This window comes from Mus caroli, chromosome 4, assembly GCF_900094665.2.
Source record: "Mus caroli chromosome 4, CAROLI_EIJ_v1.1, whole genome shotgun sequence".
NCBI classification, from domain to species: domain Eukaryota; kingdom Metazoa; phylum Chordata; class Mammalia; order Rodentia; family Muridae; genus Mus; species Mus caroli.
This window is the reverse complement of record NC_034573.1, coordinates 38007220-38023217: the sequence shown is the minus strand read 5'-3', so window position 1 is coordinate 38023217 and position 15998 is coordinate 38007220. Positions and strand designations below refer to the sequence as shown.

The window sequence follows — 15998 nt, the reverse complement described above, 5'->3', positions numbered from 1 at the left end:
TGGCACTTGGGAGTGGAGACTTCAGGAACAGCTGTGGCTCTGGGTTTTTCTCCCTTCTGTAAGGACACAGCAATGGGACAGGGTTGGGGACAGCTGCAGCTTTGGATGAGGGACACGACAGGGCTGGTGCGCTTATCCTAAGTAACTGATGGGATGAGCAGGCCCTCACTGGGACATCTGCACAGTCATCTGTCCCCAAGTGTACCTTGGAGCTGCAACACGAGGCCAAGGGAGAAGACCTGCCCGTCTGTTCCTGTCTCGGAAGCTGCAGTCTGCAGCGGACTCTGCTCTCTGGCCGAGCCTGTGTGTTTGATGCACTGCTCCCCTCTCCTACAGGCCTTGGCTTGGGAAGATGTCACTCCAGGACCTCTCCCTGTACAGTAAAGACACAACTCACTTAAGGGTAAGGAACTGTTTCATTCTCAATGTTCACATTGCTTGGAAGTACAAATAAGCATATAAAATTACTTTTATTAAAATAGAAAGGCTTTCTAGTATAGTGCTGTATACTATATATAGAATATATATAGTATATTGTGGTATACTATATAGAGAATATACATATAATATAGTCTAGTATGTTGAAAACATTTAGACAGAAACAGGCAACTGTGACAGAGGTACATCGACATCAGCACTGAGATCCTCTGAAAGCATTAAGTGCCCACTTTCAACAACATTTTGGTATAATAAGCATATTGCTATATTTCAGAGGGTACATATAACACTGAAAAATACTTCATGTAAAATCTAAGTTCAGGTGCATACAAACAGGAAGTATTACATTAATAGCTTATTTCAAACTGTAAAACATTCAAAGTATCCAATTTCTTAGACAACATGCAAACATTTTCATATTTAGCCTGATATTTTAAATATATAAACCACATTCTTTATAATTCTATATAAAAGGAAAGTCAGACACACACTTATCCACACTGTGCACATTACAACAAGCAGATGTGTCTTCAGGAGAGTATGGGGCTAACACACATGATTGTCATTTTACAAATATGGCTATTCACCTTCATAATAAAATAAAACATCATGTACTATTTACATGAACTCCTAATGATCTGACTTTTTGGCAGTTATATAGTAGCAGCAAGTGGTTTAAAGCCTGGCCTTTAAACCTGTGGACTTGGTGAGTACTGGCGAGTGGGTCTGGCTAACACAACACGGCAGGCATGACACAGATGCTTGGATGCTGTGGGGCCGCCCCAACTCACAGGCACAAATGACAACTGCTGAGAGGCCCAAGGGTGAGACAGGCACAAGTGTCACTTGGTTGTCTTGCTTTTGCTAAGCAGAGTAGAGTCCTGCCTTACATTTCTATGGAGTCAGCGTATGAGCTAATGAGAATTCAATGATGTTTTTCTCCTCCTGCCCACCCAGTCATGGCAGGCAGCGGCTTTTCACTGAGCCCTCAGCTTCCAGACACAGAAACAAACACATGGCAGCCTCAGCACTCACAGGAACTCTGAGGAGACCAGGGCACCCACCCAAGGACAAAGAGGGCCGCCTCCTATAAAGTGACCATGCCATTGATCAGGGATGCTAAATTTGCTTTGGGGAAGGGGGGGCATCTACTGAGCGAGTGTGAACTGGCCAGGGATCCACCAGGAAGAGGCATCATCTTCATTATATTGGGAGAGTCTAATTTACCATTTTAAAAACCAAGGCAAACCCCCTAATATTGGCAGATGAAAAAAAATACTGTGTGGTGCTAAGAGGTGCCACGTGCCTTTGCTTGGTCACCAGCTAGCAGTCCTGAATGTCTTTCACAAGGTGGACGGCTGGGTGGAGGAAGGCTTTGCAGTTCTTCCCAGTTGTGGGTGGTCAGGGTCTAGTCCAGAGCAAGTGCACAGTGAGGCCCAGGCTGAGGAGGAGGAGCAGGGAGTGGAAGAGAGGCCTGCCCACAACAGCAGATGACGGGAGACTGCTGGAGACCTGCACTTGGGAAATGATGAGGGCTGAGAGCGGGACGTGGGACGCCAGCGTGGGGCTGTCGGAGTTGATGAGAGACTCGATTTTCTCTGCCTCCTTATTGCAGGCCTCAATCTGCAAGGGAAAGGAGCTTTCAACACAGAGTCTCTGCACCTTCAACAGGTCCAGGCAGCCACAGAGGCAGCTTGCTTTCCTCCGTCCCTACTGTCCTAGCCAGAGCTACTGCTAACGATGGGCTTAGCTTATTACACACATGTAAGACATTAATGCAAATTAGACACGGCAACGCCACTGCCCTCGCCAGTCGGCCACTTTGGGTTCTATACTATAGCCCAGCACACACTGCCTGTGTCACTAGCCACCGCGGCTCCTGTTGGCACAGCTACAGGAAAGGCTTTCCCTCCTGCTTTAACTGTGAGGACAGACACAGGCTTGGACGGAGGCAGCTGGGACTGCTTCCATTCACCCACCTCCTTGAGTCCTTGCTACTTTCTGATGAAACCTGGGCCTACCCGAGTGAGGTTCCATGGCCTTCTTAAGGCCCCTGAGACTGCCTCTGATGAACCCTCCTCCAGGGAGGCCAGAGGCTTGGCTTGGTCACTGCCTGACCCCTGCCAGTGCCCTGCTCTCCAGGCCTTGGTGGCCTCATCTGCAGAATGGTGCGACTTAGCGTGCCTGGCCTGGGCCACCGGGAGGCTGCCTTACTGTTCCCCTCTCCCTCTCCAAGTCCCGAGGGGCTCTATTCCCTTACCCCGCAGTCCCTTTCTGCCACTGTAAGTCCACCAAACTCTAAACAGACAAGATGGCCGCACAGTACACCGAGCCTCACCTGCAAAGCTTTAGGGTAATGGTCCACAGGAATAATGAGGATCACAATTTCCGACTCGATGCTCAAGTATCCAAACACGTCACACTGTGGCACAGACACGTGCATGCGGACCTTCTGAAGAATCTCCACAACTGTTATGGGCTTCTTGCTTGTCACCTGGAAGACATTTTAGGGCCTGGAGAAGATCCCTGCTTGCTGCCCAGGCTGCTCTGCTCTAGCGGCTGCTGAAGAGGCTCTTTGACCTGTGTGTCAGCCCCAGGCTTGGCTCTGCTGGACGCGATCCTGTCTCTCAGGGCCGTGTGTGTAACGGGCTTGGGCTCCCTGCAGCCACAACTGACACTCACCAGAAGTTCTTTCTTCTTTCTTTTTTCTTCTTTCTTTTGAGCAGGGCCTTGCTATACAGACTAGGCTAGCTTTAAATTCATGATCCTAGCTCAGAAGTGCTGTTTATTTATTTAGGTTCATTTAGGTTTGAAATAGGGTCCCAGATAACCAAGGATGGTCTTGAACTTATCCTCCTGCCTCTACCTCTCAAAAGCTAGGATACAGGCCTACATGCTTGCTCTGTGTGTGCGTGTGTGTGTGTGTGTGTGTGTGTGTGTGTGTGTGAGAGAGACAGAGAGAGAGAAAGAGAGAGGAGGAAGAGGAGGAGGAAGAGAAGGAGGAGGAGGAAGGAGAAGGAGACGAAGACAAAGACGAAGAAGAAGAAGAAGACGACGATGACAGGGAGACAGACACAGACAAACACGATCCTGGATGTCATCTCTTAGGAGCTATTTATACCCCCTTTTAAAAACTATTTTTAAATTTTATTTTAATTATGTGTGCATGTATTTTTTTTTTTTTTTTTTGGTTTTTCGAGACAGGATTTCTCTGTGTAGCCCTGGCTGTCCTGGAACTCACTTTGTAGACCAGGCTGGCCTCGAACTCAGAAATCCGCCTGCCTCTGCCTCCCAAGTGCTGGGATTAAAGGCGTGCGCCACCTCCGCCCGGCTATGTGTGCATGTATTTTGTAAGGGTATTGAATGGATGCACAGGTACCATGGAGACTGGTGTTGCATGTGGCTGAGCGCTGCCTGGTGTAGGCACTGGGAGCCACATCTGAGTCTTCAGAAAGAACAGTGAGTGCAGGAGTGCTCAGGGACTGAGCCAGCTCACACTGGGACTGAGCCAGCTCACACTGTTTTTAAGACATGGTCTTTCATTGGCCAGGAACCTGCTGAGGAGCTGAGCGGGAATCACAGACCTGACATCAAAATGTAAAAATTCTATGTGTGGTGGGACATACCTGTAATCTCAGCAGAGATAAAAAGGAAGAGATAGGATCGCTGGGGCGTGCTTGTCAGGCAGTGTAGCTGAACGAGAGAGAATCTGACTCTATATACAACTGAGTGACTAAGGAAAGCATCTAACTGAGTGATCTGTCCAGCCCCATAAGCACTTCTCAAAAAGTGAGTGCTTGAACAGGAGGGCCCAGGGGAACAGTCCTGTGGGAGCACGGCAGCAGGAAATGCAGGAAGGATGCTCGGGCAGTGGCAAGGGTTTCCTGTTGCATTACTAGGGTTCTGGCTTCCCAAAAGAGAGCAGCAGGAAATGGAAAGGTGACCAGACAGGGAAGGCGGCTCCTTGGAGACATGGGTGCTGTGATGAGGTGGGGTGCAGACTATCTGGATTTCTACTACTGCTGGCCACATGGCCCTGTCACGCTCTCTGAGCTGGCAGGAGTTTTCCTGAGAAAGGGCATGGCAGGAGGAAGCGAAGGTCAGGAGTCTGCCACCCTGGGTACCAACCCCTGTTTATTGATTGTGAAGTGTGGCCTTGAGCAGGTCTAGGGACCTGGTTTTTTTAAACTACACACAGAGACAATAATTTCTGCTCTCAAGGATTCCTGAGAAGTTTAGCAATATTCTTTTAACAGTATCTGGCATATGAAGCAACTTACCTTAGCAATAGTGTCCAGTTTTTCTTTGTCAAATAATACCCGTAACATCCCAGCACATAGTGGGCAGCAAGCCCCTGTAACAGAAAGCATTTTTGTGAGTTCGGAATTAAAACAAGGAGAATCCAGAATCACAGGTGAGGTGGCCAGCTTCCACATGGCCCCCACCTGTTCTTCCTGACGACTGTATTTTCTGCTGTGCTCAACGACCAACCCAGGATCCTAACATCACCAAAGTCATCTCTCCTCAGAACCCCGTGCTCTGCTGACGGGGCCGGAACAGCACACAGGCCTGCCTGCCTCTGTCTCCCACTCTGCTCCTGACCAACAGCTTATGCTGGGCCTCTCTCTGTCTCTCTGTCTCTCTGTCTCTGTCTTTGTCCCTCTGTCTGCACAAGGGAAGTTCAGGGCTTCTGAGTGTTTGCTTCACATGTAATTTTTCAAACTACCGTAATCTGTTTAAAAACCACGGCAAGGGATGAGACAGTCACAGTTGACAGTTAACAGAGTTCCCAGCAGGCAGGCCCTCCCACCCCTTCGCTCTGCGTCATCAGGCAGTTCTGACTTGACAGTCGGGTCTCAGGGAACCTTATGTCCCCTCCCTTGGAACATGGTCTCCAGGAGGGAAGGGGCTTTGTTTTGTTCGCTGCTGGGTCTCTGATGCTTAGAGTATTATCCTGAGCACAGTGGGGGCCAGCGAGCCTTGATGAGCTCACCGATGGAGAGTTTGGAGACCCAGAACAACCTGTACGGAGCAGGCCTGGAGGGAAGGCTCCTCTGCTCTGGTAAACTGTCCCTGAAAACTGACGCTCACAGCTGTGGGTGTGAACGAGCCCACTGCGCTGACACACAGCTGAGATAAGGCGATTCCCCACCCCCACCCCTGCTTCTCTCAATTACACATTTGTGTTCACAAAAAACACCTCAACTATCCATTTAACTAATAACTAATTGTCCACGCATTTAAAAATAAACACATGCTATGTATTTAATCCACAATCCTCACTTTTTAATTTAAATGCTCCTTTACCTGCTTATGTATTGGATGCCTGGTGTAAAATTTTGCCATGCAGTTGTTTTTCTTTTTAATTTTTATATTAGATTTATTCATTTTCTGTGTTTTCATGTATGCATGTATGTATGTATGTTTACTATGTGTGCACTTGGTGCCAGAGGAGGTCAGAAAAGGGCATAGGACCCTCCAGAACTAGCATTACAGATGGTTGTGAGCCAACTTCTTAGGGCTAGAAAGTGAACCCAGGTCTTCTACAAGAACAAGTGCTCTTAACCTGAGGCAGCTCTCCAGCCACTGCCGAGCGGCTCTGATGTCAGCACAGCACATGCTGTCTAAGGCAACCCAGGACTTTGGAGTTAGCGCACAACAGTCAGCATATGAGTCACTTTTCATTTGGGACAGTGTCTTCTCCTGTATCCCAGTATGCCTGTGTCATGGGCATCCTTCCTGTCTTAGCTGAGTCTGCGATCATAACTTTTCAGAGCTTACAGACCAGTGAACTCTCTCCTCCATGGCTCATTTCCTGGGGTGGATCAGCAAATCTTTCTGGTCCCACCCCTGGCCGCCCGGAAGACTGCAGCTTACCTGGTGGGATGATGGGTTTGCAGCCTATGGCTGAGAGGGAAGGACACTTGACAGCAGCACACTCAGCCACAGCACTGTATTCCGAGAGGACCCCGACAGCCTGGCAGGGCCCGTAGTAATCCACAGCCACACGATCCGAGTAGGCAGCACACACACTGCTGTATGTCTCACCGTTGTGCCCACAGACAGGCTCCGTGGCTCTGCAGAAAGGCTGAGAAAAGACAAATAAATGCTAGCCTGGAAACTTCCATGGTACATCTTTCTAATTGTGAGCACAGAGCTGATCTCCCTATTTTCAGGAAGTGAAAAGACACAGGTTTAAGTTTTGGGGACCCTCTAGGTTTTGGTTTGTCACAAGATCAACTTTGGAATATTGTCAGCTTATTCCACTGAGACTAATACAAGATAAAAATATCCCTTCACCCACACTTCTCTTAGTAATCATGAAAGTCTAAACAGAAAGACCGCTCTTCATGAAAAGGTGGGACCTTGTCATTTCATGCTGGATATGGGAAGAGAGGAGGGAGGGATGGGCCAAGAGATGAGCAGAGGAGACACAGTTAGGGATATACCTGAGAAACACCCTAGCTGAGAAGAGGGAGCAAGGATGAAGTGTGTGTGTGTGTGTGTGTGTGTGTGTGTGTGTGTGTGTGTGTAGCAGGTACTGTCCATGTAAGTGGGGCACCAACTCCAAGAGAAAACTGTAACCAGACAAGCTGAAGGGATTTTCCCCACCACGGAAGCATGGAACATGTCAGGTTTTCATGGTTTGCAGGCAGGTGACGCTGGGGCCTAAGATGGGAATCTCCCAGGACAGGGGTCAGCACAGGATCAAGTCAGTGGGAAGCTCCAAGGAGCCTATCCCATAAGGTTATTTAATGTGGAAGCAGATCTTACAAGCCTAAAAGACTGAGTTAGGCTGATGTAAAACAAAGCTTAGAGATTTTCATGTCACTTCAGCCCAGTGGGAGAAGGTGGGAAGCAGGAAGTGGGGGTAGAGGGGGACATTGCTTTTCTTCCTGATTCCTCTCTCCTCTTTTCCTTCTCTCCTCTTCTTCTCTTCTCTTCTCTTCTCTTTTTTCTTTTCTTTTTTGAGACAGGGTTTCTTTGTGTAGCCTGTCCTGACACTTACTCTGTACACCAGCCTGGCTTCAAACTCATAGATCTCCTCCTGCCTCAGCCTCCCAAGTGCGGGGATCAAAGGCATGTGCCACCACTGCCTGACCTGATTTGTTTCTATGGCAGCCCATAGAACCGTGAAAAGATGGATAGCGGTAACCATCCCCGGTGTGAAACCTTAAGTCTTTTCCTAGGAGTAGGTTCTACAAAGCCAGGATCTGCCAGCTTCTACACTCCTCCTCAGAGGCAACACACTAACTCCTCGGGGCCGGCGTTAGCATTAGCCACACCACTCCTTTCTCAGCAGGGCTGCATTCTGCTTGTCTAAAAAGGTCACAAACTAACTTGATACCCTTGGGTTTGGTAGCAAACAACATACCTGGCAAGGGCCTCTGTAAGACAGGCTTTTTCCTCTTTGGTACAGAGTGCAGAGGTTGTTGTGCTCCGTGTGATCTGTATCACACACAGGATCTCGGGCCTGGTCACAGGTGAGCTGTCTGGGCACACACTCATATTGGCTACATCCAAATTTATCAAAAGTCGTCAGGCAGACTTGTGGTTTTGGCACACATCTGAAAATGATGAAAACAGTAGGTGACCAGGGGCAGGGAGGAACTTCGGTGGGGGCAGCAAAGCCCTGGGTGTGGTACAGGAAGCTGAGGAAAGAGCCGGGCTAGTGCAGAGGAGGACAGTCAGACTAGAGAATGGCAGCCACGCTGCTCAGAGAGAATTAGTTGTTGAGTGATGAGCCGTGGGCACACGTGGAAGAGGGCGTTCTAATTGGAACTTGGTGGGCAAGGAGAACAGAAGCAGGCTAGACTGAGGGAGGAGCCACAAACTCGAGGGGATATTCCAGGATGTTGGGGTGAGGAGGGGTGAGCTGAGGGTAGGGGTGGTAAACAGAGGTAAAAGCCAAGGACTCAGGCATGGAGTGGGAACCCCTGACCTGAGACCAAGAGTGGGCGGGGTCCAGTACTGGAGAAAGCACAGTCAAGAACCACAGACCATTTTGAGATGCTTTATTTTTTAAGGCAAGCTCTCATATAGCCCTAGCTGGCCTGGAACTTACTATACAGACTAGGCTGTCCTTGAACTCACAATGATCCGCCTACTTCCTGGATGTGGTACTCTATCTCACCTAGCTAAGTACTTATTTTTCAGCTTCATTAACAAGAGTCTATCTTAAGAAAGGCTCTACTAGCCGGGTGTGGTGGCGCATGCCTTTAAACCCAGCACTTGGGAGGCAGAGGCAGGCGGATTTCTGAGTTTGAGGCCAGCCTGGTCTACAGAGTGAGTTCCGGGACAACCAGGGCTACACAGAGAAACCCTGTCTCGAAAACCAAACCAAAACAAAAAAACAAAAAAGAAAGGCTCTACTTTTTATACTAAACCTCAGCTTCCTGTGTCTACTGGGTGGGGGATGAGCTGAGGGGAGGTCACAGAAGCCAGTCCTTCTAGTGACCTAACAAGGAAGGTGTAAGAACCAGGGTACTGGAGAAAGTTAGTAATGCAGGGAGGAAGCATGCAATCAAGCTGAGTAAATAGAAATAAGAGGTTGGGTTGGCGGGATGCTCAGGGGACAGAAGTACGTGCTGCACAGCCTGATGTCCTGAGTGTGACCCCAGAACCTATATACAAGCCAAATGTGGACGCACACTCTCCTAATCCCAGTCTTCTGCAGTGAGAGGGGAGGCAGAGACAGTGGGCTTTCCTGAGCACCTGAGGGCATGACACACTGCAGAAGCACTGAGACTGACTTCACCTCAAACAAGGTAGGGCGCAAAGCCAACTCCTGAAAGCCGTCCTGTGGCACGCATGCCTACACTCACAGCACATATACTCATGTCATACTCATACACTGAACACGCACACACATAACATACACACACATTTTTAAGAAAAGGAAGAAGATCGCAGGAAAAGGCTGAGAATCTGGAGGACAAATTTAAGAAAACGATCAGCGCAGTGATGGTCTGTTTTGTCTTGTCATGTCCTAATGTTTAGAAAAATGTCTGGTTTATCAGTAGGTATTTGAGGGAATATAACCCTTTCTTAAGAAAACAAAGACAGAAACCAACCAACCCCCACCCCATGTTACTGCTTTTATTTATTTGTTTGTTTGTTTATTTTTAAAGATTGATTTATTTTATGTATATGAGTACACTATTGCTGTCTCCAGACACACCAGAAGGGGCATCAGATCTTATTACAGATGGTTGTGAGCCACCATGTGGTTGCTGGGAGTTGAACTCAGGACCTCTGGAAGAGCAGTCAGTGCTCTTAACCACTGAGCCATTTCTCCAGCCCCGACTACTGTTTTGAAAGATGACATAAATCTATGGGTAAAATGAAAAGGTGAAATGGTGTATTGTGCAAAGTCAGCCCTTCCTCCCACAGCGCATGTCCCAGCCACCCAGCCCCCTTGCTTAGCTATTCATTCCAATTCTTGCAGAGATATTGTGTGCAGGTAAGAATCTTGACTTACACTGATCCAAACGGGTTGTGCTTTTTACCACCAAGCTACACTGCCTAGGTTGATGTACTGAAACCTGGCTTAGGGCTGGAGAGCTGGCTCAGTGGTTGATAGACATCTTTCCTTCAGAGGAGCCAGGTTTGATTCTCAGCACCCACACAGCAGTTCACAACTGCCTGTAACTCCAATTCTAGGGATCTAGTGCCCTCCTCTGGCATCTGAGGGCACCGCATGCACATGTAAACAGACATTCACACAGACAAAATACTCACCCACACACACTTTTACAATAACAAAACAGATTCAGGCCTAATTGCTCCCCAGAAAGAAGGTACTAACCCTCTTCTAGCCCCTTTTGTATGATACCATCTGTTTTCTAAATTTATGTTATCAATTCTTAAATCTTTGTCAATCCAATAGATTCGAAGTGATACACAATTATAGTTTTAATGTAATTATCATTTCTGGCAATATGACAAAGGTTAAAGGTTGGTGCTAACTGCTGTACACTTGCCAAAATCACTTAATCTCTTATCAGTAATATATAGATTGCATTCTTTGGTCTCCCTGGTAGCTGACTGGGCCAACTGACTTGAGTTCTAGACAGTGGAATGTGGCTGGCAGTAGTAACTACACTGGAGTCTCTTCAGGGGGTCCAGGGAGTGGCACTATTTGGAGGTGTGGCCTTATTAGAGTAGGTGTGTCACTGTTGGCATGGGCTTTAAGACCCTCATCCTAGCTGCCTGGAAGTGAGTATGCAGCCTTCAGATGAAGATGTAGAACTCTCAGCTCCTCCTGCACCATGCCTGCTTGGATGCTGCCATGCTCCTGCCTTGATGATAGTGGATTGAACCTCTGAACCTGTAAGCCAGCCCCAATTAAATGTTGTCCTTTGTAAGATTTGCCTTGGTTATGGTGTTTGTTCACAGCAGAAAACCCTAACTAAGACAGACGTTGGTCCCAGGGCCTGGGGTATTGCTTTGGCCATGCTTTTGTCTGGAAGAATGTGGATTTCAGGCTTCGGATTTGGAAAGCCATGGATGCTTTAACTTGAGCTTAATGAGCCATCCTAGTAGGAACATGGAAGACTTCGTTACTGGAAGTGATTTGAGCTGTGCAGACCTGGCCCAAGAGGTTTCAGAGGAGAAGAATTTCAGTGTGTGGCCTAGAGCCTGTTTTTGTGGTATTTTGGTGAAGACTGTGGCTTCCTTTGTCTGAAGAGTCTGCCTGAGGCTAAGGTGAAGAGATTCAGGTTAACTGCATTGACAATTTGTTCTCTGGTTAAGTCTCTTGAGCAGTATTTTGAACAAATGCAGCAAGCTTAGAAAGGAGAAATATAAAATATATGATTTGAATATTAAAGGGGCACCAGGAAGTGAAATGGAGTTGAATCTGTGTTCTAGGAGATAACAGATTAAGGGAGTGGGACTTTGGGGCAAGATCCTACCCAGCTAAATTTAGATCCAGGCATGGTGGTCACACCTTTAATCCAGCATTTAGGAGATAGGGCTATGCAGATCTCTGAGTTCAGGTCAATCTACACAGCAAGTTACAGAAAAGCCAAGCTTAGGCAGGGAGGGAATCAGAAAACAAAGCTGGTAATAAAATAAGGGGGGACATGTTTCAGCCCCATAAAATTAGCAAACATGGCAGCTTCAGCCATGTGACTCTGGCTTTAGAGTGAAAAATAGAAGGGACTTCTGGGACAGTTGTTGCTGGTTAGCTGGAGCTAATAAATTAGCTGTGATTAAGAAGAGACCAGTATCGCTGAGGTGACATCTTCTGGAAAGTGTTTTCTGGGAGCACAAAGTAGCTGTGTTGCAGAGACAGCCAAGGTTGTACTTCATGCTGCCGCTGGACTTGGTAATGTGGTAAGCCACCCAGGTGGGTACTGGTTTTGAGGCATGAAGGTGGCATGAAGAGCAGCTGAGGCTGGGCACTGTGAAAAGCCATAGAAGCGCACTGGTGAAGGTGTAGCCCCAGTTGCAGTTGACAGCCCAGGACTGAAGGGATTATGAAAAGGAGTTGAGGCTTGGCACCATGAAGAGAGCCTGTGAGAGGCTACTGATGGAGCCTACTTACAGCGGAACACCCCAGCATATTGGAGATGCCAGTACCATGGGATGATCACCAAGAACAGCAGTGGCAGTGGAGTGGATCAACCTGAGCTTAGAGTGCTACAGAGGGCAGAGCTGGAGAAGTCATGCCAGCCCTTTGGAGGAGCCTAGAAGATCATGTGTGGATCCCAGATATTAAAACAGGAAGCTGTAACATTGAAGCTGCCTTGGAGACCCCAAGATGTTCAAGATGCCAGAGCCATGGGATATCTGCTGAGGAAAGCTGCTAACAGGGAATGGAACCAGCTCAGGAGAAAGAAGTTTGCAGTCAACAAAGATGAAAACAGAGATGGAGATCTGAAGTCAGCTTTGACAACAGACAAGGAGATGCAGAGTTGGAGTTTGCCCAGCTGGCTTCCTGTCTTGCTTTGGTGATTACAGTTAACTGATTGATAAATCTCAGAGGAGGCTTTGAACTTTGGACTTTTAACATTGTTTATACTGCTCTAGACTATGGGGACTTTGGAAGTTAGACTAAATGTACTTTTTAAAATTATGTTACGGCTAGGTATGGCCCCCACAGACTCATGTATTTGAACAAGCCTATGGGCACCAGGGAGTGGAATGTCCTGGTTTGAATATGCTTGGCCCAGGGGGTGGCATTATTAGTAGGCGTGTCACTGTGGGCATGGGCTTTAAGACCCTTATTCTAGCTGCTTGGAAGTGAGTATTCTGCTAGCAGTCTTCAGATGAAGATATAGAACTCTCAGCTTTTCCTGCACCATCCCTGCCTGGATGCTGCCATGTTCTTGCCTTGATGCTACTGAACTGAACCTCTGAACCTGTAAGCCAGTCCCAATTAAATGTTGTCCTTATAAGACTTGCCTTGGTCATGGTGTCTGCTCACAGCAGTGAAACCCTAAGACAGAGACGTAAAAGCAAGTCAACTGTATCCAGGGTATCAGCCAATGACTCTCAGTTTTGCTTCTGTTGTATGGACGTGCTGGTTCATTTTTACCGTCAGCCTGACACAACCACGAATCATCTTGGAAGGGAAATTGTCTGTATCATGTTGGCCTGTGGCCATGTCTGTGGAGACTGTCTTGTCTCTGTGTGGACAGCAGCACTTTATGAGCTGGGCCCTGAATAGCGTCATCAGAGCAAGTATGACACCGTTACCCCTGTGTTCCTGCCATGGTCGATGCTTTAGGCCCTGTGCTGGCTTCCCTGCTGTAGCAGACTGTCAGCCTACGCTTTTTAGAGCTGGATTGTGCTCAGGGTGCTTTATCACAGCCGAGGAGAAACTGGAACCATGAACTCTGACAGGCAGGGGCTGACTCTTTGCCACTTTGTTACATAAGAAAACCTCACCTCTCACTCTGTGCCAGGGTTTCCAAAACAAAGATGCAATTTTCTGCACAAACTCCTTCATCAGGATAGAGCTGTGAGTCTGGGTGGAGACCTGCTCAAGTCTCAGAGGTGAAGATCGCAGGTCTAGAAACTGATCTAGGCCAGCTACATCTGCCTGGGGTTCCCACATGCAGAAGTCATCAAGGCTCTGTCATCTGGCTTGGTGAGACGACAGAGAAGGGAGTCCAAAGCAGAATGACAGCAGCTAACTAAAGCTGCACTCTCAGAGTCCTCACATCTGTTTCCTACAGGAGTGCTCTAACAGCAGAACCATGGGTGACCAATAAGAAGGCATCCACTTCTCTCAGTGCCTTTGTGACCTGTCCTTTCCTTCCCCTCTGCCTCAGTCTTGTAGTGGCACCCCTGGCAGACACTCTCCTGTCCTGCTTCCCCATGCCAGCTTTCCTCTCTAACTCCTGCTTTTCACAGATCTAGCTGAGTGTCCCGTCTGGGACCCTCTGAGGTCCTTCCTACCCAGCTGCACTAACTGCTCTACGTCTACACTCCTAAGCGTGCAGCCAGGGAGCTCTGTACAGCTCTTTCTCTCCAGACTTCACACTATTCAGGACTGGGGTCACTTTTTCCCTTGAGACATTAAGTATGACCTTAAACTCACAATTCTCCCTTGCTCCAAGTGCTGGGGTTACATACGTGAGCCACTACGGCCAGCGAGACTACTTCTCAGCCCATTCATGCTTTCATCCTCTAGGATGCATAGTGGAGACTCTATCTCGTCTTTGGCTTAAAAAAGAGAAGTCGCTCTTGGCCTACCTTTGGCTTTTGGGGCAGAGGTTTGGATTACAGGGATTCTTGGAGATACAAGGTCCAAACTCAAACTGATGGTCCTGGAGACCCACGCAGCGAGCGATGCAGGCACTGGGGTAAGTGCGTCCATTCTGTGCACACACTGGGACAAACTGATCTGCGCAGTTACAGGGCAGACCTGAGGAGAGAAAACAGCTTCACATGAACACATCTACTCCTTCCTTATGTGCTGATAGAGACAAACCACTGACAAATCATATCAAGATAGAATCATATGTTAATTAAGTCAAGAAAAAGACAAAACCAAGACAAACCTCTTCTACAACCCATGACACAGATCTATCCCAGCTCCTCTGGTTCTAGAGAGCTCTGAAAAGCTCTTTCTGCAGCACGGCTTTCCTTTGTTCTTTTCATTGCTATTTAATAGGTGTCTCCAGACCCAGGCAGAAAGAGGGTTGTAGGTAGGATCAACAAAGCTGTTTTCTTCTGACCTAGCAAATCAAACTTAGAAATCAGATGACTGAAGTCTAGCTTGGGGGTTTCCTGAACCTTGTTTGTGGGAGCCTGTGCAAATCGGCGGATGAGGAGAGCTGCCTGAGAAAGCACATGATGAGGAACAAAGCTGGAGCGCCATGGACACCGTGCTCTCAGGTGAGGTACTGATGTACCATGGGCATCGGCAGCTAAGGCAGGGCCTACACTGCCTGGGAGAGAACAAGTACAAAGAAGGATGGTCCCAAGGACACGGCTACCTGTGAAGGTGCGGCGGTCGTCGTCTGAACTGTGCTCACTGAGGCACAGGCGGGTGGAACACACTAAATTACCCGCAAAACAAGAACAGACATTGCAGTCAATAGTAAAGGATGTTCCATGGCCTGAAAGAAAGAAAACATCAATTACATTACATACTGAGACACAGACCACAGGGCTGTGAGATGGCTCAGTGAGTAGATGCTTGCAGACTCTGCCCACCTGAATCCAATCCCCAAGGCCTACCTGGAAGAGGAGGAACTAATCAAGTCCTCCACATTGTTTCTGATATCTATAGATGTGTTGTGGTGTACACACACAGACACACACACTCACAAGCACAAAACCAACATCAATTAAAATTTAATTGAAAGTTTAAAAATTTGAAAATGTAAAAGTCTGAAATTTAAAAACTCTATTACTCTTGTGTGTGCATGCACACACGTGGGTACATATGCACCACAGTGTGCACGTGCAGGTCAGAGGACAACTTTTCAGAGCTGGTTCACACCTTCCATGGTAGGATCTGGGAGCACACTCAGAAGGTCAGGTTTGTGCAGCAAGCAAGCCTCACCAAGGCTGGGATTGCAAGTGTGTACCACCATACCCAGCATCTTCATATGGGTTATGGGGACTCAAGTTTAGGTTGTTGCAAAATGCTTTGCCAAATGAGCCATCCCCCAAGCCCCTCGAAAAGTTTTACAGCATCAATTCTTGAAATACAACTTATAAATACATAAACTAGGGGCCTAAATCTAAGGTATTTATTTTGAGACAAAGTCTCATTATGTAGCATTGGCTGTCCTGGAGCTTGCTACGTAGACCAGGCTGGCCTTAAATGACAAAGATCTCATGTCTAAAATGCAGCAGGACACTCTTAGAAACTCATCATCCATAGATGGCACACCTCATCCAAATCTCCCTATATATCTCAGGCTGGTCTGGGGCTCACTCTGTCACCCAGGGAGGCCTGACACTCAGTCTTCCTCATGCTGCGGTCACGGGCATGAGCTCCAGTGCCTGGCGGAGTGACTCTATGAAAATCAATTGTGATATAGGGATACTGTGGTGGTTTGTATATGCTCAGCCCGGGGAACGGTACTATTAGA

The 15998-nt window shown here is 47.8% G+C and overlaps 1 protein-coding gene across 1 annotated transcript in view; it reads right to left on the bottom strand.

Annotated features, from left to right (window-relative positions):
- Positions 1-397: 397 nt before the first annotated feature.
- The window catches only part of Reck (reversion inducing cysteine rich protein with kazal motifs), a 69047-nt gene continuing 53446 nt past the window's right edge, over positions 398-15998 (bottom strand). Inside the window, exons 15-21 of the mRNA XM_021159440.1 lie at positions 14892-15014; positions 14146-14317; positions 7814-8006; positions 6316-6526; positions 4719-4792; positions 2777-2932; positions 398-2061 (exon numbers count right to left, since the gene is read on the bottom strand). Of these exons, the coding sequence (XP_021015099.1) occupies positions 1840-2061; positions 2777-2932; positions 4719-4792; positions 6316-6526; positions 7814-8006; positions 14146-14317; positions 14892-15014 (1151 nt within the window). The 3' untranslated portion in view covers positions 398-1839. The remainder of the gene's footprint in view (positions 2062-2776; positions 2933-4718; positions 4793-6315; positions 6527-7813; positions 8007-14145; positions 14318-14891; positions 15015-15998) is intronic.